General features: G+C 56.2%; 1 protein-coding gene across 1 annotated transcript in view; it reads right to left on the reverse strand.

Annotated features, from left to right (window-relative positions):
- Positions 1-415: 415 nt before the first annotated feature.
- Positions 416-22,560, reverse strand: part of POLN (DNA polymerase nu) — a 157,144-nt gene continuing 134,999 nt past the window's right edge. Inside the window, 8 exon segments of the mRNA XM_039468501.2 lie at positions 416-709; positions 712-772; positions 1,428-1,489; positions 3,886-3,953; positions 9,031-9,109; positions 9,685-9,795; positions 13,764-13,895; positions 21,516-21,598. Coding sequence (XP_039324435.2) covers positions 582-709; positions 712-772; positions 1,428-1,489; positions 3,886-3,953; positions 9,031-9,109; positions 9,685-9,795; positions 13,764-13,895; positions 21,516-21,598 — 724 coding nt within the window. The 3' untranslated portion in view covers positions 416-581.

The raw sequence follows: 22,560 nt of genomic DNA on the forward strand, positions 1-22,560 counted from the left end.
CTCTGGTCCTCCTGAGGTATCAATCAGGAACATGAGCCCCAGGAGCCTCAGTGCCTGCTGGCAGGTTGTGTTCTCTTGGTCTCAGTACAGGGCTGCACGCTGGGCTGGCTTGGGAGGACAGTGTGCGCCTGGACCGTGGCTTCCTGAAGTGAAAGGAACCAGTGGGGGCACACCATGGGCATCAGGTGCTCCTTGGGCACCTGCCAGGGGTGAGCAGCTGCTGAGCTTCGAGGGAGCCCCTCCCCTGAAATCCATGGGAGAGGGAGCTGGGACTCCCTACCCTCTCTGGAGTGTCTGGCCCAGACCCAGCCTTGGTCACTCCCAATCTGGGGCACTCAGCCCTGCTCTGAACAAGTGGCTGGGGGTTGTGGACGCGGCACTTCCCACTTACAGGAATAATTCACTCAGACAGGGATGAGGAGGGCTTTGCACAGGCGTTTACTCCAGGGGAGAACAGGCCACCCCAGCCCCAAAGGGTTAATGCATCCTGGAGCGTCCTGGCATGCAGAGCTGGTGACCTTGGGGGAGGCCACACAATGGGCTGCTGGAAACCAGTTCTTTCCTCCCCCTGTTGCCTGGGGCTACAGACAAAATGAAGGCGAAAAATGCGGGGGCGGGGCGGGTGTTGTTGGGGGGGTGAGGGGGGACCCGGAGGTAGCCAGTCTGTTGCTGGGAGACTCAGTGCGACTTGGTCCTAGTGACGGCCCTAGGCCTGCAGTGGTACCAGGTGTCCCCACGAATGGCCGGCGCTCAGGCTCACCTTGAGGGGTACCTGTGGGTGGCAGGCAGAGGTGAGCTCCAGGCCCGGGCCAGCCATCCCCAGCCACCTCCCAGACCCCATGCAGGGGGACCCCACCTGCAGCCCACAGGTGCACGTGACCAGCCACACGCACACGAGTGCATACACGTGGACACTCACCACACTCGCCAGTAATAGGCCTCAGCCACATCCACCTCCCAGTCATGACACCTTCATCTTGGTGGAGGTTCCTCACCTGCCAGGGCCTCTGTGCCAGTGGGCAGGCTGCGGCCAGCAGACAAGTTGCCCTTGGGCGGGTGGCTGTGTCCTGGGGCATCCCGTGCTTGCCCCTCAAGGTCCTTCCCCAGGAGGATCGGTGGCTCCCAGAGGCCAAGAGAGCCCTCCCCCGGGTCCCTGACCCTGCGTGGACCAAGCCTCCACCACTCCCTCTTGACGGGGCTGGAGGGGTCCAGCCTTGCTGTTCCTGTTCACTGAAGTGAGCAGAGTTGGGTGGGGCTTACTGGGTTTCAGGGACTGCCCAGCCCCCCGTGCTGGGCCTGCCATCTCACCGCCGCAGGGGCCATCTCGGGCTGGGGCTGCACCCTGTGGCCTGGCTCTTCTGCCCTGGGGCGCGGGCCTCCCTCACCTTGGGCTCTGCGAGACCCAGCAGGGCTGGGTGTCCCCTCACCTGCAGCTGCAGCTCCAACACCTGCACCTGCTCCAAGGACTCCATGGTCCTCCTGAGGAGAGCTAGGGCACGGGAGAAAAGGTGGCCCCGCTGGTCTCTTGGCCTTGGGGAACTTCCAGGCCCGAGTCCTGCCCCAGCCCCCCAGCCCCCTTGTTTCCTGTGTCCACTCGGTCACCCGGACCAGCTGTGGGGCCTCGATGCCCACAAGTAGCCCCTGTGTGCCCAGCCCTGAGGCTGGGTCCAGCTTCCCTGGCCCCGTCCACAGTCCAGGATGCCTCTCACAGACCCCCTGGCCTTCGCTGCAGCCCCTCCTCCTGGCCTGGCCTGCCATGCTGCACTGGCCCTCACCCCTACCCCTTGGGGTCAGCCTGCCCCAGCTGGGGGTCGTGGGGTGGGGCAGGTGTCATGCCAGCTCTGTTCCAGAAGCTCTGGGGCTGGGAGGAGGGGGAGGCACAGGTAGCCCCCACCAGCCAGAGCCACCAGGCCTGCAGGAAGCCCATCCCCACTACTGCTGGGTGAAGTTTGACGCAATCGTGGCTTTGTGCCACGGGTGGGCTGGCCTCTTTGTGGGGACCTGGGTCACCGTGCACAGTAGGGCTCAGAGCCCTGAGAAAGGGAAGGCCTGGGTAGGGGTAGGGGGCAGGACTCACAAGCTCAGGCTTTCTCCGGGCTTACTTTGAACCCTCGGGCCCCCGGATAAACATTCGTTTAGTCCTTTTGGGCTGTGTGACACCGCAATGCAAAGGTGGTGGCAGAAGCCGCGAGCCGTGGTGGGCGCTGCCTCACTTTCCCCTCCTGGCCCCAGCAGAGCCGGAGCCTCCCTGGGGACCTGTCCCTGGTGTGTCGTGAGCAGGGCCAGTGGCCGCCTGTGCTCTGTGGCCCTCAGTGTCCTCTGTGAAGGAGCAGATCACTGTCTGCAGGGAGCTGTCGGCCAGCAGGTGGGCACGCAGCCTGTGTGCATGGTGGGGAGCCCTGAAGAGGGACCTCAGCCATCCTGGGGAGCTTATTATGGGGGCAAGGCTGGAGAGATGGCCTAGTCCAAGCTGGATGGTTGGCTCCCCATGCTGGCTGGAGCTACCCTGGGTGTGCAGAGAATGGGTCCCTCCTCTGTACCTGGTGGGGTGGTGCTGCTGACAGAGTGTGTGATCCCCAGCAACTGCTGCTCAGAGAGGGGCAGCAAGTGTGGGTCTGGGCTGGCACTCAGCTAGGGCGCTCCCTGTGGGGCCCTTGGGAGGGCAGGTAGGGCAGAGACGCCAGGTGCTAGAGATCGCCTGGGAGGCAGGACCTGACCCCCACCCTTCAGGGATAGTGCAGGCCCTGCCCGACCCCTGATTCCCCAGGCCCTGCAGTCCTGGCCCCAAGTGCTCTTGAGAGAGCAGGGCTCGGGCTGCCGCCTGCCTCAGGAGCTGCCAGGCCAGCTGGAGGAAGCTGCTCCCAGGAACAAGGCCGTTTGGGAACGTTTTCTTTCCTTTTTTAACCTACAGCTGAGCACACGTTATACTTGTTAAATGGTCGCGTAAGATGGGTGTGTTTTCAAATGAGTTGCTGGACATAGTTTTCAAGTGGCAGAGCCCTGCTTTAGGATGGAGCAGGATGGGTGGGCACCGGGGATGGGAGCCTCACATCCCTAAGGGTAAGAACTGGAGAGGGTGGGGCTAGGAGGGCATGGTGACTGCCCCCTGGGAATTGGTGCCTGAAGCTTCCAGCCCTGAGGTCCCCTGTGCCTCTTCTCCCAACCTGTGAAGCTGCCCCAGCCGGTTACAGACCTGGCCTGGAGAGCTGGGGGCACAGCTCCACGTGGGCGCCTGCTCTCCCATCTCACCCATGAGGCCACAATGGGAGCCTCCCTGGGACCAGTGGCTGGGTGTTGTGGGGAGGTCCTGGCCCTCCCTAGGGAGAGAGAGATCCCTGGTTTCAAAGAACCCCTTGGGCTGATGGCTGGGGGTGACTGCCTGAGCACACTCACCTGTGGGCCATGTAGCTCAGCAGAGAGGGGTGGCCTGTGGGGCAGGATGGGACCCAGGCCTGAAGTCCGTGCTGAGCCTGGGGAGCCTCAGGACTCCAACACCCCAACAAGAACAGTTGCTGCCAGCTCTGCAGCCTGGTCCCCAGTCAGCCTGGGTGGTACCAGTGCTGACTCCCCACCTTTCCAGACCCCAAAGACACGGAGGCCTTGGGTATCTGCAGCTGCTCTCCGGAGCTTCGGTCAGCTACAGCACCCGGTGCTCTCTGGGAGGCTGGTGGCCCAGGCTGGAGCCCACTGAGGCCTTTCAAGGGTCCCCACACCCAGGCTGGCCCCTCTGCCTGCCAGGACCCAGGTGACACAGCAGCACGAGGTGGAGCAGGTGCTGTGAAAGGGCCGACAGCCAGGAGGGCTTTCCTGGGCTGTGCCATGGGCCATGGAGCTTCCCCTTAGCCGGTGGTGAAGTCCAGGCAACCCTGTGCTGCCCCGGGCTACCTGCACACTCCGGGATCTGCGAGTCTTCCACTTCAAACAGCAGCTCGTCATGGATCTGGGCCACCAGCCTGGCAAGGAGGGAGGGAGTCACCCTGGGAGGCCAGGACTCTGGGGCGGGGGACCATCCCCAAGGTTTCTGAAAGGGGATTCTGGCACTAGGGCCCGAGAGAACGTGGCTCTGTGAGGCACAGCCGGGGGGACCCAGCCCAGGGGCACCACTGCCTGAGGCCACCCACTGTCACTAGGACAGCTCTGGGAAGCTGGGGAAAGGGGCGATAGGGAGACAGGCTGGTCAGAAGTGACTCTGGTCATCGGCGAGGAAGCAGGTGGCACGCCCAGCAGGAGAGGCTGGGCGCCCCATGTCTGCCACAGCCAGGCAGGTCCCGTGGGGGTGAGCAATTCATGTTCTGAACAGGGATGGAGAAACAGCCCCTTGAGAACTGCTGTGGGGCCCTGACTTGGCTGAGCCTCATGACAACATCCTGGCTTCCTGCATCCTCAGGGCCTCTCGGAGAGGCTAGGTGCTCATTCCCGGCTCCTGCACTGAAGGCCTTGCTCTGGGGTTCATCCAGCCAGCCCCAGCTAGGCCCCACCCTTCCCCAGCCTCTTTCCTGGAGCCCCTCAGGTGCCCCTCCCAGGGTGTCAGGGAGACAAGTCAGACCTGAGTGGGAGGAGATTCAGGTGAAATGCAGGGTGGGTCCCTGGGGTGGGTCTTACAGATTCAAACTCAAGTGCAAGTGCGTACAAGGCGGACGGATCACGGGTTCATGGGCTCACGGGCTCACGAGCTGCGCCGCGACGGCCACACAGACCCCACCAGGGCTGGATTCAGCCAGTGCTTTGCTGCTCCACACACTCCTTGCAAACCGGTGACACACACCTCGGGCAGATGATGCCTCAAATCTTGGTGATGTGCCAGACCCAGTGTCAGCCCCTCCTGAGGGGTGGACGCAGGCAGCTCACCTTGTGCCCTCAGGAGGGTACGTGTAGTGTGAGTGACTCACAGGATGAGCTGCTGGGAAGGATGGGGTGTCAAGGGGTCCCATGCACTCTGTCCTCTGTGGGACCTTGGCTCTGCCTTCAGGGGCAGGGGTCACATCCTATCCTTGCCCTTGCTGCCCATCCTTGGCAGGCACAGAAGGGGGCACAGCAGGCCCAGGGCCCTAAGGAGCTGGGCTGCATGGAAGCCCTCACCGGGCAGTGGTCACGGGCACGTGGCGGAGATCAGCTGGGATTCGGGGCGGCCTTCAAGCCCCAGGATCCAGGAGGGCTGTGCTTTCACTTTCCACAGGAGATGTGGACTTTGCAGCAGAGTTTCAGGTGACCTGCCCCAGTCCGCTCTTCCGCTCTTCCTTCATGTTGGCCCCTTTGTTGCTGGGTGGGTGGGGTGGAGGTGGGGCTGTGTCTTCAGCTACAAAGGACATTTCCCAGGCTCTGTCTCAGGCAGGATTGCCCAGGACTATTCCCTTCAACTTTCAAGGAGGCTATTACTATTTTTTTCCCTTAGCAGGGACGGAGGTAAGGAGTGGGATGGAAAAGGAGACTCCAGCAAAGCTCTTAGAAGGGAAGGCTCTTTAAAAGGCTGACTTTGAAGGGCTGCCAGGGACAGATGCTCTTCTGACCGTTACCACTTTCTCATTTTGCCTGGAAGGTGTGATGGCTGGAGCAGCAACCTCCATCATAGCACCAGGAGGGAATGGCCAAGGAGCCAGAGGGACTTCAGTCCTGCCGCTCTGAGCCTCTGAAGGAAAGTCAGCACCCACTGTTCTCTGGAGTTCTCACGATGGGAGAAAAAGCTGCCTTCTGGAGCCTGAGCTGCTGTAGCTTGGGCCTGTGTCCCTGATGGCCAAGTGCACATCCTCGTGGTGTACATCCACAGGACACGAGGGCCCAGTCTGTGGCACGGTGGTGCTCATGCCCTCGCTCAGGCTGCCCCAGGGAGGGAAGGTGGGCTTGAGCTTTACGTGCAGCCTCTGGCCAGGGAACGTGGGCACTGACCTTCCAGAAGTCAGAGGGGCAAGAGAGCCCCAGCTGTCAGCACCAGCAAGCTTTCCTTACACTAACTTCAAGGCCTCAAGCAGAAGTTTTTGGCTCCCAAGAGGACTTACTTTTCAAATGGGCAGAAGCCTCAGAAAAGGCACTTGTAACCTTTTCCAGATTTAGCAGAAGCGGTTTTCGCACTTGTTGAAATCACCTTGTGAAATTCCGAGCTGCTGGTGTGGCAGGAACCTAAGAATAGGTGTGGTTGTCAGTCACACATTGTCCTCGCAGCCACTGAGACATGACCGCGCTCCCAGCTGGGAAACAGGGTGCAGGAAGATGAAGAAGGACGTCTGTCGTCTCCGTGTGGGGCGGGCGGATGCCGGGCCTCGGATCTGTTGTGTTCCGGAAGGGAGTGGGCCTCTGCTGCAACTTCTCATCCCTGCTCCTGAGGGGTCGGCCCACAGAGCTGCCATGCCCTGCATCTGGACGGCCTGACTGAGATCACTGCACCAGTAGGAGAATGTTCCAGAAGAGCCTCACCATATCGTCCTGTCTGGGGCCTGCAGCTCCCTTGCAAGGGACGTCCCCAGCCCTGCTGAGCTGCTTTGAGGACTCATCCTGAGAGTACTGAGGCCTGGTGGCCCTGTGCCAACCCACCTTGAGAAGGCCCGGGGGCAGGAGCACAGGAGCACTGACACTTTCTGAAACCCAGGAAGGCCTTTTCATAAAGGGCCTGCGTCAGAACAGACCGGAGAGCCAAGCGCTGGCACAGAGGCCTATGAACACCGGCTGCCAGCCTCCTGCTCTGGGCCCAACCTCTCCAGTCTTTGCAGGATCTGGACCAAGAGGCGTGAAGGAATGCCATTTCCCTGTCACAGGGACTGTGGGTGTGAATGGGGAGTGTCCTGTGGCCCCAGCCCACCTGGGTAGACCCCTGGGGTGGCCAGATGAGGCTCTAGGAGCACCATGTACTTCCCAGGGATCGAGTTTCACGCCTGCCCCTTCAGGCAGATGCCAGGCCACCCTGAGCCTTCACCATTCCTTCCAGATGCCGTCCACAGCCTTTCACGTTAGTCCTGGAAGAAGAAATCACATACACAAAACGCAGACGGCGGTGTGCCCAATATTCCACAAAAGTCTGCTTTGCGTTTTGCTATGAGAAGCGTTTCCTCAAGACAGCTTACGGCTGATAGAAAGATGACCAGCGGGTGACCAGTTCCTGAGTAAGAAGTGTCTGTTCAGCTTTCAGAAGGACTCAGCCAGCAACAGAGACCCAGCTCCTCACATGCCAACTTCTGGTGCCAATTCCACAAGGGCTGAAAGGGAACCGACTTGTTCTTTTTTTGAGGCAGGATCTTGCTCTGTTGCCCAGGTTGGAGTGCAATGGTGTGATTAGGGCTCACTGCGACCTCGACCTCCCAGGCTCAGGTGATCCTCCCACTTCGGCCTCCTGAGTAGCTGGGACTACAGGTGTGCACCACTACGGCTGGCTTTTTTTTTTTTTTTTTTTTTTTTTTTTTGAGAGATGGGTTTCACTGTGTTGCCCAGGCAACAAATATGTTGGTCACAAACTCCTGAGCTCAAGTGATCCACCCGCCTCGGCCTCCCAGAGTGCTGGGATTACAGGCATGAGCCACTGCGCCCAGCTGAGAGTGGATCTTCTGATGCCCCACTCCTGCCTCCTGATCACTTCAGTTACTGCAGCGAGCAGCACTGACAGCCACAGTGAGTCTGCAAGCAGAGCCTGGGGCAGTGCTCAGACCCTGTGAGGCCTCAGGTATCCTCCCTCCCTGGGATGACAGCCTGGGCTGCGACCTCCTTCTGGGCTTCCTTTCCCTGGAGCTTTAGGGTGACTGTGGGCCAGAGGAAGTACCTAGACAGGATGCAAGGGGAGGAGCCATGTGGGCTTCAGTGGGCTTAGGGACCAACCCCTGCTCTCCGTTTCTGGGCATCAACCTCAGCTTGGGCAGGGCCAGTGGTGGGGACACACTTCTGCACAAAGTCGCTGAAATCCCCGGAAGAGCACAGGCTTGAAAGCCAGTGACAGGAGGGAGTTTGTGAAGACATGGAGGCTGCTTTTAAACAGAGATGAGAGATCTCTGATAAGGCAAAAAACCCATGCCTTGAGAATGTAGAATAATATCAAAAGTCAAGAGGAAGTTGTAAGCTCGGATAGAAAAGAGCGGCCACAGGTAGGCAGGACCTGCAATCCAAAGGCGGTGCTGGGCACACTGGGGAAGCCCGGGCCACATCTTCTACCCTATAAGCCGCTGCCTCTGTCCTCCCTGGGCCTCCTCCCGGATGCGTCTGCAGCGGCAGGTGCACCTGGTCTGCAGAGGCTGTCCCCAATGGACTGGTGCCAAGAGCTTGAGGGCCCTTAGGGTGGGGTAGGAAAACATCCATGGTGGGACAGAGGGCAACAGGCCCTTCTGGGAGCTGACATTGTTGGGGCTGAGGCAGGTTAGCTCCTGGGAGGGGCTTCGAGATTCCTGGGGCGATCCCCCCACGAGGAGAATGAGGAGAGGAGGTGTCTGGGTGGCCACATGCAGCACCCCCAGGGCCGTGGCTAGTAGAGAGGAGATGGATGGGCAAGGGCTGCTTGTTCCCTGACTACCCAAGCTCCTGATTTATGTGCCTGGGGGAATCACTGAGGCAGGGACAGAGGCCTGAGATACCTATGGTCTGGGGGACAGCCACGGTGGAGCCCTCACCACTGAGGCACATCTGAATGTTGGCTTGGGGCTTGGGGCTTCAGCCAGAGCTGGATGTGGGGCACCACTGCCTGGCACTGGTGGCAGCCACGGGTAGGAGTGGGGGCAGTTTGGAGCCCCCAGGGTCCTGCCCAAGGGGCTGAGGTGTTCGCCTGCCTGTGGGGTGGGCACCCCTTGGGGCGTGGGGGAGACAGCATTTCTGTCTGCGGAGGGGAGGCCTCATCTGCGCCCCCCGCTGCGGGCAGCCCGCTGTTTCCTGCATGCCTGCTGTGAGTAGCTCCCAGGGCCTTCCATGGGCTGAGAGCCTCGGGAGGGGATGGGGCCCTTGGAGCAGAGATGGTGGGCAGTCGGAATCTCAAGCCCCCAGAGGGTTTTCCCACAGAAGACCAACCCTCCCATCCAAGCCCGGAGAAGGGCTGAGGCCCAGGCAGGCCAACTGCTACCCACTGACCTGGCCGTCAAGGTGCGGGAAGCGGCCACTGCAGCAAAGACACGGATCATGGCCAGCTTGCAGAGGTCAGCGGCGGAGCCTGTGGGGCACGCGGGTGCTGTGTCGAAGTCTCGTGGCACGCGGTGCGTGGTGCACTCAGCATTTGGTACTGTTGCCACAGTGCCTCCACACAGAGGTGTGGGCTCTGAGCTGTCTGAGTGCCGAGACCACAGGCAACCGCAGGTAGCCACCTTGTCCTCACTCCTCCTGCCCTCTTGCTGCTACAGGGCACTTGGGTTTTGGGTGCCTTATTTCCGGAAGCCTCACCCCTGCCAGGCATGCATGGGGAGGATGGAGGAGCCTAGGCCAAGCGCCAAGGGACTGAGCTCCAGGTCTGCTAAACTCTTAAAGCCTCAGTTTCCCACCTGCAGCTATGCGGAACAGCGCCACCTGGGCCTGGCTCTTGGGGGAGGCATCCTAGCTACAAAGGTGACCGTGTCCCCTCACGTCCCTGACAGTAACTGCCAGGCAGGACACAGGCAGCACGAGCTCCTGCACGGAGGTTTGTGAGGAGCAGGAAATACCACAATGACCTGTGGGTGCCACCCAGCCCTGCGGCTGCAAACCCCAAGAAGCAAATGGACACAGAACTACAGGGTAGGAGGTTCCTGGTACCTTGCACCACGAAGTTCACTGCCTGTCGCTCTGCTTGTGCCCGGAGCTGCTGGTCACGAGCATGAATCCTCGGCAGGGGTCTCCTTCTGCCCATGATGGACACCATACAGCCTGAGTCACACAGAGCAAAAGCAGATGAGAGACAGAAACAGGTGCTACAGCAGGTGCACCTCCCTTGGGCCAGGTCCAGAGGCCCCAGAGGGACAGCCACACTGCAGTGAAGACTCCGAGCCTCTCCAGGCCCTTAGGGTCTATCTCGGGGGCAGGTGGGCTCTGCAGTAGGAAAGCGAGGGTCTGCTGCTGGGTGCTCTGCACTTTTTTTTTTCTTTTTGAGACAGAATGAGACTCTGTCACCCAGGCTGGAGTGCAGTGGCCCAATCTCAGCTCAATGCAGGGTCCTCCTTCTGGGTTCAAACAATTATCCTGCCTCAGCCTCGAGTAGCTGGGATTACAGGTGCTTGCCACCATGCCCAGCTGATTTTTGGCATTTTTAGTAGAGACAGGGTTTCACCAAGTTGGCCAGGCTAGTCTTGAACTCCTGACTTCAGGTGATCCACCTGCCTCAGCCTCCCAAAGCTCTGGGATTCCAGTGGGGAGCCACTTGCCCCTGGCTGCCCTCTGCACTCTGTTCTACATTCTCCTGACTTCTAGCTGCACCTGGATCTCATGTAGGACGAGGGAGAGCACATTTTGCAAAGCCATGTGGAGGCTTTAGACTGTGGAATGCGGGAGAAAGGGGTCAGCCCACACCCTCAAGGAGGAGGATGTCTGAGTCAGGTCTACACCCTGCACTGGGCAGATCCAATCTTGTGCGGCCTGAAGTGTATGCAAGTTGGGGACTCTTTTTAAAGAAAATCGTGTTAGCTGACTATATTCCTGACCAGTGAGGACTTCTGGTTTAACTAGGTATTGGTGGGAAATAAATCCCCTGCCTGTGACTAAGGGCAAGAGAATTTCCCACATCTGTAATAATCATGAAAGTGACAAGGGATTGAGTGCCTACTACATGCCAGGCAATAAACAAGATTCCTAAGAGGTACTGGCAGTGAGGACATGAGAGAGCCTCTGTTCTGACTTGCCCCTTTCAGCTCCTGCTGGTTTATCAGTCTAGCGATTTTTGACCAGATGCTGGGCATTGTGAATTTTATGTTGTTGGATGCTGGGGTGTACTGTCTTCCTTTTGAGGGTGTTTTGGCACACTTAAGTTACTTGCCAATCATCTCAACCCTTTTGCAGTTTGCTTCTAAGCTTTGTTAGAGTGGATTTAGAATAGTTGTAATCTAGGGCTAGTCTAGACCTGCCTCTAAAGGGTGACCCTTCTGAGGTCTCTGCTGAGTGCCCCAAGTGTCTAACAAGGACTCCTCACTCTGGATGGTCAGAACTCAAACATCTCCTAGTCCCTTGTGAACTCTGGAATCACCCAGCTTACTGCTCCCCAGCAGTTTCTGTGCTTAGTCCATAGCATTTCACTTGGTGTATGTGTATCTTAGTGTTCAAACACAGACACAAAGGGAATTCCCTGACACTCTCTCTCCCTCTCTGTAGCTCCCTCTTCTCTGACACTCTGGCTTGCAAAATCCAGCTGCATCTGCCTCTCCAGTCTGGATCCACATCTCCTCCACTCATCGAGACCACTGCAGTCTGTGTGGTCCCCTCCACACATGGGCTGTGCCTCCAGACACAGTGTGTTCATGGGACTCAGCTCATTTGGGTCTTTTCTCTCAGAGACCAGAGCAATACCCTACCCCCATCTAGTGCTGGAAACCACTGCTCTAGATGTTTTGCCGTTTTCTGGTTCTTCATGGTGGGTGCAGAGTCTAAAGCTTGTGACTCCCTTGTGGCCAAAGGCAGAAGTCTCCTGGTTCCATTCATGTCAGACCTCATTTCTTCTTCACTCAGCTCCTCCAGTGCAAGTGCCTGTAGTTCCTGTTCATACTCGAGATGCCCTCTGGCCCTGGCCCTTTGTGGTGATACTGGCATGGCACCGATGCTCCTGGAAGCCACTCCTGTGCCAGGATGGCACCACACCACACACAGAGAAAGCAGGGACCACAGGAACATTAGCAGGAAAAATCCGCATTAAATGAGTTGCCAGCTCAACTGGCTGTGGCCCCACTGATGCCACCTGGCATTTCTCTGTGGTGGAGAAAGCTGAAACACTGGAGGCAGCAGTCCCAGCAGGATGTAGTTAAAAACCCCTTGCTTGGCTGGGCGTGGTGGCTCATGCCTGTAATCCAAGCACTCTGGAGGTCAAGGCGGGTGGATCATCTGAGGTCGAGAGTTCAAGACCAGCCTGACCAACATGGTGAAACCCCGTTTTTATAAAAAATAAAAATAAAATAAAATAAAATAAACCCCTTGCTTTTGACACGTTTACAAAATGCAGAAGGACGTGAGCACATTGCAGGCCTCTCCCAGGGCCTTGGGGAGGCCAGCATCATAGTCAGCATTAGCCGGGGCAGGCCAAGTGCCCTGTGGAGAACACTGATCCCTGAAGGCTTGGCCTCTTCACGCTGGTGGCCAGAGAGGCATCTGAGATCCCAGCTGGCTCCTGAGCTGTTGATGCTTCCTTGACATCCTACCTGCCATTCTCCCTCTGCCCCTTCTCAGTTACTGTGTTAATGCCTGCCTGCTTCTAGATTTCTCAGGGCTGGCTCTGAGTGCACCTCAAATCTCTTTCTCACGTCGTGACTGGAGTCATTTTTGAAGGACAAAGCTTAGGTTCTTTCTGCACGGAGTGTCATGCGTAGCCTTGGTTCACCTGGCCCTACCTGTTTTCTGGCCCACCTGCCCATGCTGGCACACCTCCTGGCCCTTCCTGTCTCTGCTCAGGTGGCTGGCTCTGTGAGGCTGAGGCTGGCACAGCTCCCTTGGGGCCTCTGCTGCTGCTCTGTTCCTTTCACACCTGGACACCCCCTTCCTGTCCTTGTCCAGATGCTTGTGGATTCACTGTGTCCCCTGCGGACTGGAAACTCCAGGGGAGCACGGAGCTTACGTCTCACGTGCCGTGGAGGCTCCCCTTCCGGGCTAGCATGGGCTGTGGCATAGATGCCGCTCACCTGCCCGCCTGCTGTCAGACCAATGAGGAGCCTGTAGCTGGGCTGCCTGGAGCTCCTGGGGCTTGGGTACAGGCCCCAGGATGAAAAGTCATCAGTGAGTCACTGCGAGAGGCTCACGGAGAGGGTCCCCGAGGCTGCACCCAGAGGACACAGGCTATGACATCTAGGATGCTGGTCCTGCTGAGGCCAGCTCTTGGCTGATTTCCTCACTTGTGGTGAGTGCTGAGTGCTGTGAGCGCCCTTCCTCTGCCGGCTAGTCGTCTTCCTCTCTGTTGTTTATTAATTTCTGCTCTCCCACTGATTTCCTCCTTTTTTTCTCGGCCACTCTTTTCCAGATTTCTTGTGTAGAACACAACTCATTTATGCCCACAACTTTCTCTTTCTTTTAAAAATACACCTTTAAAAGATTCCTTTATGTCTAAGTGAGGTGTCAGCTTAGCCACACCCCAGTTCCTGATGAGATAACGTTTACTGTAATTTATTTCTAACATTTTTGTCATTTTCTTAGGATTTCTTTTTTTAATCCTAAATTATGAGGAGTATAATCAATTTCCAAATAGGTAGATGGAAGCACGGCTACACAGACACAGACATACATATACGAAACCGCCTTTTCACTGCACTCTGGTCACAGAGTATGTTCTGCTTGGTATTCTCCGAAGTTCATTTGGGTTTCCTTTGTGACCTGATTGTGGTGATATTTGTAAATGCACCGGTGCTTTCCGTAAGAATCCATGTTCCACCCTTCCAGGTGCAGGCTTGTGTCTGTTTTACCTGCCTGCCCATCCACCATCTAGTCACTCGAGTTTGTCCACTGTGCTGCTGCAAGCCACCCAGACTCTGGTCCCTTCTCGTGTGGAATCTTCAGCCCTATTTGTCCAACTAGAGCTGAGGATTCGCCCACGCCCCCAACCAACCTCAGGACCCAGGGCCCACCCACATACCACCCACCCAGCTATCCCCCTATCCTCCCACAGAGGGTGAGCAGGGAGCAGGGAGCTCTGGCTGTGGCCAACTCACCTGTCTGGTGGCACTGGGCAATAGCTGCTTGGGCAAAGTCCTTGATTTTCTTGTACTTCTGCAAAAAACTCTCCAAAAACTGGGCAGCTTCTTGAACAGGAACTCCAAGGCAAGCAGCAAGCCGCTCCTTCCCTGTCAGTCAGAGAGATGCGTGTCAAGGCCTCACTCAGACCAGCCGTGACCACGTGCATGGGCTCAGTGAGTCACGTCCAGCTGGCAGCACTGGTCTCTTCTGATGGGTTGGGATGAAGTTGGCGCTGGCTTTACAAGTGGAGTGCTAGGTGCCAGTCAGTGCGGACTGGGGCCTGCGACACATATATTTATTCCATGATATTGACCAGCGCCTGCCGGGTGTCTCAGGTGACACGGTGGTGAAGTAGACACGGTCCCTCCTCCCAGTGCAGCTAGCGCGGACCCAATTCAAGAACTATGGAGGTTAGAGTGGGGCACAGAGGAAAAGAGGAAGGGAAAGTTCCATGGCCAAAGCACGAGAAAATGGTCCTCTGGAGTTCAACATTTTGTTCTAGAAGACGCAGGTGTTCCTGTGACGCTGCTGGTGGAAATGTCTCTGGTTGGGCTGGGCATGGTGGCTCACGCCTGTAACCCCAGCACTTTAGGAGGCTGAGGCAGGGAGATCACTTGAGATCAGGAGTTCAAGATCAGTCTGGGCAATAAAGTGAGGGCTTGTTTCTATTTACTAAAAACAAAAGAAATAAAGAAATGTCTTTGGCTGGGCAGCGGCTGAGTTCCAGCAAGCATGTGAGCAGGTCCAGTGACCACAGAAGCCTGGCTCTGGGCCCAGTCCCACCAGGAGGTTCTGTGTGGCCCTGAGGGTGTTGCCCAACCCACAGTAAAGCCTGTTCCTTCACTGTATATTAGGAACGAGAGCCCTTATCCCCAGCTGGGAGCCCCATGGGCCAAGGCATGGGAAGCTCTAAGCAGTGTGTGGTTCCCACTTGGTACTCAATATACACTCATTCCCTCCCGTTTTCCTCCAGAAGAGAATAGTGGTGTAGAGAATGAGGAATCCACGAGGACATCGTCCCTTGCTTGACAGTGGAATCCTAGGGAAAGCTGTGGCTCTGGGGAGTGGTGTATGGTTAGAAGGAACCTGAGAGAGACAAGCAGCCTGAAGACCTGCCTTCCTGGGGGCAGCATGTCTGGGACCAGCAGTGGTCTTGCTGTCCTCTGTGTGAGGTTAACTCTGGGGTTGTCATACAGGGTGCTCCAGGGACCTCTGGACAGGATGGTGCAGAAACCATGGCCCAGGGGGTGAAGGTGTGGGGTCTGTGAAGACCAGGGAAGAACCCTCTGGAGGAATGGGACCGACTGGCCTCTCTGATCCAGCCCTCCTTTCAGCCAGGCCACTCCTGGCCCTGGCCAGCTGATGGCATAGCAGCTCTGGACAGAGAGAATATTCAAGTCTTGGGAGAGTGAAAGGGCAGGTGTTTGCTTCTGCTGCTTTGCCAGCAAGAGTGGGAAGGCCTGGGGTGCCCTGTCCTCCCAAAGTTTATCCCAGCAGAGAGGGATAAAGTCATGATCCTTCTATGCCCAGATGGACTGACGGACTCGCACCATTTGGCTGGAGATGAAAAATCTCCAATATCCCTTTTAGGGCTTCAGACCTATTATTGTGATATCTTTACAAATAAGTTATGTGTTTTGCTACACTTTACTGAAATAATTCATCTATGGCTCTTTCTTTCTGTCAAATTCCAATCACCACACTTACCTAGTGCCTCAGCTATGGCACTGCAATGAAAAATTCCATTGGCTCTCAGAAAGAAGTCAGATGGCAGCTAGACACACAAGGTCAGCCAGACGGGACTTGCCTTGAGTATCTTGTTAGACAAATCTTTTCTTACCTCCAGTCTGCTGTTAAGCCCACATGGTGAATTTTTTTTGAGACGGAGTCTCCTTCTGTCACCCAGGCTGGAGTGCAGTGGTGCAATTTTGGCTCACTGCAACCTCTGCCTCCCAAGTTTAAGCAATTCTCCTGCCTCAGCCTCCTGAGTAGCTGGGATTACCATGCCCAGTTAATTTTAATTTTGGTTTTTTTTTTTTTTTTTTTAGAAGAGACAAGGTTTCACCGTGTTGATCAGGCTGGTCTTGAACTCCTGATCTTGTGATCCGTCCACCTTGGCCTCCCAAAATATTGGGATTAAATGCATGAGCCACCACACCTGGCCAAATTTTTTATTTGGGGTATGCAGTTTTCAGTTCTAGAATTTCCACTTTAGAATTTTATTTGTTGAAGTTTTCCTTTTTTCATTTATTGTGAGCATACTTTCTTTTACTTCCTTGAGCTTAGTTATTAAGAGCAACTTTAAAATCCTTGTCTGTTAATTCTAACATCTGAGTCATCTCAGGATCTGCTTCCATGATTGCCTTTTCTTGAGTATGGTCAAGTTATTCTGTTTCTTCCTCTTCAGGAATTTGGTGTTGCATGCTGGACATCATGTGAGATATGTGTAGAGTTTTGGATCCTGTTATGTTCTTCCGAGGAGTGCTATGTTTTTTTTGAAACAGTGTCTTGTTTGTACCCAGGCTGGAGGGCAATGGTGTGATCATAGCTCACTGCAGCCTTCAACTCCTGGGCTCAAGCAATCCTCCTGCCTCAGCCTTCTGAGTGGCTGGGCCTACAGATGTATGCCCACCATGCCTGGCTAAGGAGTACTAATTTTTTTTAAAGGGGCACTTAGTTCAGCTAAAATCGAACTTCAAACTCTGTCTCCTTGTAGTGGGAAAACACTGAAATCTCAGTCCCGTCCTTTTTGCTCGGCATCTGGGCTGTTTGAAGTCTGCCCTATTCATGCATAGTTAGGGGTCAGCCAAGATCTGAGCAGAGTTCATGCCTAGAACTTGGCCTCATTTCCTGGCTCTATTCTTTCTGGAATTTTCCCCTTCAGTTTCCAGATTCTCTGGTTGCCCAGAACTCTGTCCTCCAGTTATTCCAGCTAGTAGGATTGCACATTCCTAGCAGAGTTTCTGTCCACACAGCATCGAGTGAGGTTGCCTTCAGGTGAGGAGCTATAGAATGAGAGTTCAGCATTCCTTTCTTCCAGGTGTCAGCTGACCTCCAGTTTCTACTGCTCTGGTCGCTTCCCAATGCCTCTGAGTAGTTGTCTTTTTAGACATTTTCCACAGTTTATAGTTGATCCCTGTGGGAGGGCTGCTCCACTGGGGGTGACGTGGAGCTGTCAGGACCTCCAAAGAGCAGGGGGTGGCCCCAGTCCCTATGCGTGAAGAAGTCCCATCCACAAGAGTGCGGACGGCACAGTGATTCCACAGCAGCAGGGACAAGAGACTGATATGGAGCCTGAGAGTCTGAGAGGCCTCCCAGGCCCTGGGTCCTTGCTCCTCACTCCTTGGACACTCTTAGCAGTGGGGCTGTCACACTAAAAGGCTGCTGTCCCTTCCCCAAGCAGGTTGGCTTCTGGCTCTGTGGGGACTTCTCTGTCCCACGCTTCCTGTGGACTGCTCCTTCTTTTCATAGAACTTGCCCCTGCACTGTCATTCTGTTGATCCTGTTTTACACACAGGTCCTGAGAGATCTGCATGCTGGGGGCACTGAGTACTCCCTCCTCTGACATCCTACATGAACACACAACTGGACTCTTCCCAGACGGCTAATCCTGTCCGGTGGGTGAGTCTAGGTATGTGAGTGTGCTGCCATTTTAACTTCAGCACGGAGTCTTCCCTCCCTTTTCTCCACATGCCCTTCTGCCCCACACACGTTGCTGACAGGTTTTCACTTCTGCTTGTGTCTCTAGGGCCGAGCAGGTGCCTGCACACAGTGGGCCTTCGGGAACGTGGCTGGTCTAGCTGGAGCAGATCTGACATTAAGTCCTATGCTGCTTTCAAAACTCAGCTCAGGGGTTGCTGTTCTGGGCTGGCCCCTGAACTCTCCCTACTCTCCCCAGGCTGGGGCCCTCCCCTGGCTCCCTTGGCACCAGGGACTCCTGCAGATGCACTGATGGCGTAGTCTGTGTGCCCAGGCCTGCTCCTGGGTCTCTGCTCATGGGCGCAAGACCTTGGGAGCAGGCATCAGGTGAGATGACGTGCACGTGCACTCAGCAAGGGCCTGTTGATTGCACGATGACTGGATGGGGAGGCTAATCTGAGTCATGGAGTCACCCGAGAAGACTCAAGGGCTTGACTCTAGGAGCAATAGGTGCTCAGAGAAAGACCCAGGGGTCAGGAGCTGCTTCCAGGAGAAGGCAGATTCCTGCTGGGCCCAGCAGCGGCTGTGAGCAGGGCCGTCAGGCTGGGGAGGTGCCTGCAAAGCTAATGGGCATTTGAATTCAGTCGACTGATGGAGGAGCAGTGAGCAGTGAGCCGGCCTCTGGGGTCAAGGCTCCCGGACAGTGGCCGCTCTGTCACTCCGCGTGCTCCCTGCCAGCTCCTCCACAGCGGCTGTGGGGGCAGAGCACACAGACCCAGCAGTCGGCGCACTCCCCTGCCTCTCACACAGTCCTGCTGCCTCCTCTGCTGCTTTCATAGCAGCCTTCACAACGGTCATGTTGCCCATTTCTCAAGAATGTGTAGGAACCATGCCCTGCCCCACCCCCCCAGCATTTGTGGGCCCTTCAGAGGTGTGTTAACTGAAAACACGGCACTGCAATCCACTGAAAACCAGCTCCTTTACAGAGTTTCCAAGGGGTCCCCAGCAGCCTGGGAGGCCTGGCAAGTTCACCTGGCTTCCTGAGTCCCAGCTCATGTGACAAAGTTTCCAACATGAGGAAAACAGAGACACAGTCTGAGCCCACAGCAGCAGATGCACAGTAATTCCAGCTGTCAAGCCAGACCGAAACAATGGGAGGCTCAGGGTGGGAACCTGTGTCACTGTCACAGCTAAAAGCAGCCAAATTACCCTTTTCAACATTAGGCTCATGACTCACTGCTTATTTACAAAATGTAGTTCTTTTCCTCTCCAGAAAAGAAAGAAAGAAAAAGAAAGAAAAAGAAAGAAAGAAAGAAAAGAAAAGAAAAGAAAAGAAAGAAAGAAAGAAAGAAAGTGAATACTCCAGAAGGAGCCAAAGGGGTGGCAGAGAAGACCACCTTTTTCTGGGTAGGTGGGGGCACAGCCTGCTCCACAGCAGGTGCTCAGCACGCTCAGTCTCCAATCCGTCCTCCTAGCTGGAAGTGGGGTGGCTGCCCCGGCTGGAGACAAGGCCAGGGCTGGCACAGGAGACCTATAGATCAGTCACTTGGAGGCATGAATTGACATGGTGCAGAAGCGCAGCAGGACTCAGACGCAAGGGCAGATGACAGAGATGACAGCTGACTGTGTGCCAGGTGTGGCCCCCACCACCCTATGAGAGCATTCCCCAGAGGAGATGGCACAGGGAGGCAGAGGGCCTTGTACGAACCGCGCAGTCAAGGAGGTGACAGGGTTGGGATCAAGCCCAGGTTGCCTGGCCCAGGACTGGGGAGGCGATGTCCTGCTGGCAGAGCAGAAGCAAATGTTATGTTTGCCACACAAGATGCCAGAGCAAGGATGCAAGGCAACAAACTCTCATATAATTTGGCAGTGATGCCTTCCCCACAAGACTGGGACCCAGGGAGGTTCAGGGGTGCAGCACAGAAGAAAGAGGCCAAGAGAAGGCAGTGGACCAAGTCAACTCTGAGGAGAATCAATCCAATGTCACACTATGGTCACTCACAGAATCTAGTTCTTTAAAACAAAGTTTCATAGTCTATTTTCCAAAAACCATGCACACAATCAAAATGTTTTCAAAAGTGGAGCTGAGACCACCAAGTCCACTAATTTGTTCCTGTGTCTTCTCTGTGCCAGGCAGTGAGTTAAGCTGATGAGCTCCTATCTCTGAGGTGCCCATGTTCGAACTGGAGCATGAGTCCATGAACAGGTGAGCGGGTGCAGAGCTGGCGTCTCTCACTCCCTTGCTGGTTTGAAGAGCAGAGCTGCCAAGATGCAGGCTCTGCCCAAAGTGTAAGGCCCACGTGGCACGGAGCTGGGACCACTTCTGGCTGACAGCCAGCAAGAAACAGAAGTCAGCTGGGCATGGTGGCCCATGTCTGTAATCTCAGCACTTTGGGAGGCCAAGGTGGGCAGATCACTTGAGGACCAGCCTGGCCAACATGGTGAAACCCTGTCTCTACTAAAAATATGAAAAATTAGCTGAGCATGGTGGCAGACGCCTGTAATCCCAGCTACTCAGGAGGCTGAGGCAGGAGAATTGCTTGAGCCTGGGAGCTGGAGGTTGCAGTGAGCCAAGACTGCGCCACTACAGTCCAGCCTGGTCAACAGAGTGAGACTGTCTCAAACAAACAAACAAAAAAGAAACAGAAGCCAAGAAAATGGATCTCTCCCCAGTCGAGCCACAGATGCAACTACAGCTCCAGCCAGCACCTTGACTGCAGCCCTGCAGGGCACCCAGCTATGGCATGCACACACCCAGAGAAACTGTGAGAGAGTATGTATTATTTTAAGTCACTATGTCTGTGGCAATTTGTTACACAGAAGTGGGAAACCAATACTGTGGCTGAGGAAGTCTGTACGGGGAGAGTTGAACGCAGGGCTGCAGAAGCGCGAGTGGGCTCTGGGGGCGCAGGGGCAGGTGTTTCTACAGGCGGAACAGCAGCGCAAAGCCCTGAGGCTGGAGCTGGCCTGGCTGGTTGGCTGCGGTTCAAGACAGGCCATCCAGCCACAGTCCAGGCGTGGGGCACTCTGGACGCTCATCCAGCAGCACCACAGTCTCAATGGAGACTGCCGGGCAGCTCTTAGGAACAATCTATGAAGTGCTTGCCCGGTGATTCTTCCCCTGAAGCTTGTTTGGTTTTGCTGCCTTTCTGTGAATATACAAAGGGTTTCCATGGTAGGGTGGTGAATCTTCTTCTCAGAGGCTTTGCACAAGCCCTGCTGCTCAAAGCAGAGCTCATCATAGGGAAAGGAGGTCTGAACAGGCTTAAGGAGCTGGCTGGCTGGGGAAATTAGGCCACACTGATTCAGCATCACTCAGGGCCAGAAAAGAATTAAAGTCTCGGACAGCCCGTGTCAGGGAGTCGAAGGGAGAGTGAAAGAGAGTAGACGGCCTGCTCTGACATGGGTGTTGGCGCTGGGGGCTAGGGGGAAGGAGGGAGAGGAGTAGAAGGGAAGAGAAAAGGGGAGGGGAGAGGGATGCTTGCAGAAGAGGCCCCAGGCAGCCCAAACCTCTGGCCCTCCAGCCCTTCCTGGCCTAGCCCCACTTTCTCCTGTCTGCTGCCCCTGACATTGGACCCCAACTGCCCTGCTCACAGCCCAAGGCCTGGCTCTGCCCCCTGTGGGGTGCTTTGGCTGCGTGGCCCAGCTGGGAGAGCTCTGCTCTAGGGAGCTGCGGTGCGTGCTGAGATGTGGCAGTGAGTCCAAGCACTGTACACCTTGAGGCTAAGCTGTCTAACTTTATCATGCCTTGGCATGTGTGTGGACCAGGGTCTCCTCAAAGGAGACCTGTGCTCTCCAAGCACAGCAGTGGTGCCTAGCACAGTGGTATGGTGTAGAGGTGGGGCCAACGGCTTCGTCACACTGGACCCGCCCACCTCCCTGGCCTCCCGAGAGGCTGGCTGTGACTCTGAGCAGGGCAAGGTGTGGGGTGGTCTGGCCAGTGTCTGGGGGCCGCAGGTGTCATTAGAGCATAAATAACACCCAGGGACTCACAGATGATCTCTGAGTCACAGCCACGTTTAAACACAGATACACGGCTGCCAGCTTACAGGTGACCCCGAGACCCTGGTTCCTGGCCCGCAGCCTACCTGCTCCATAGACCACCGAGTACACCACCTTCTTGGTTTGCTCTCTGTCTGCATGTGTCACGTGTTCCACAGGCACGTCCTTCCTGCATGGAGAGACCATGTGTGTTCAGCAGGCGTCCCCAAACTACGGCCCGGGGGCCACATGTGACCCCCTGAGGCCATTTATCTGGCCCCCCCACCGCACTTCAGGAAGGGGCACCTCTTTCATTGGTGGTCAGTGAGAGGAGCACAGTATGTGGTGGCCCTCCAACAGTCTGAGGGACAGTGAACTGGCCCCCTGTGTAAAAAGTTTGCGGACGCCTGGTGTTCAGGCATGGGAGGCACTGTCAGTGCAGGGCAGTCTAACCACACGCCCCATCACTGTGCTTCCTCTGGAAATTCTTCACGGTTTCACGGCAGCTGGCACACTGGCAGGGAGATGTTCCACACCTGTGGTGCCAGCTTGGTAAGGGCCCCAGGCAGATACCTATGGTGAGGCTACAGCAGCTGCTGCTGGCCAAACACCATCCCACATTCCTGGGCGTCCACAAATCAAAACCCAAAACTGCTTTCATCAAAGGCATGCCCACCCAACTTCAGGAAAGCCCATCCCCCATGTTGGCATGCCTGGGCCTGGGCCATGTCTGTGTCTGCTGCAGTGGTGGGGGGCTGGTTTCTAGGCCTATCTAGTCCCACCGCTTGACTGGATGAGCAGCTCTGTACTGGCCTCCCACAGACAGAGGCCATGGGGGTGAGCCCACCCTGGGGCTACAGCATTCAGATAGAATAAGGATCAACTCGATATCTGACCGGCATCTGAACCACGGCAATCTCCAGAGATTAAAGCTGAGACATCTGAGTAGCACAGGAGCTCCAGGGCACTCCCAGCACCACCAAGAGGCCCTCCTCCTCCAAGAGCACCTCCAAAAGACAGGCAGCCTGCCATGTGCCCTGGGTGTTGCCGCCTGCCTGCTGCTTTCGTAAACATCCTTGTCATCTACACCAGTCCTTCCTGATGGAGTGGGCATCTCAGATTCAGAAGCTGAGGGGGGCAGAGGGAGGGAGG

Source organism: Saimiri boliviensis, chromosome 3 (genome assembly GCF_048565385.1).
Source record: "Saimiri boliviensis isolate mSaiBol1 chromosome 3, mSaiBol1.pri, whole genome shotgun sequence".
Taxonomy (NCBI): Eukaryota; Metazoa; Chordata; class Mammalia; order Primates; family Cebidae; genus Saimiri; species Saimiri boliviensis.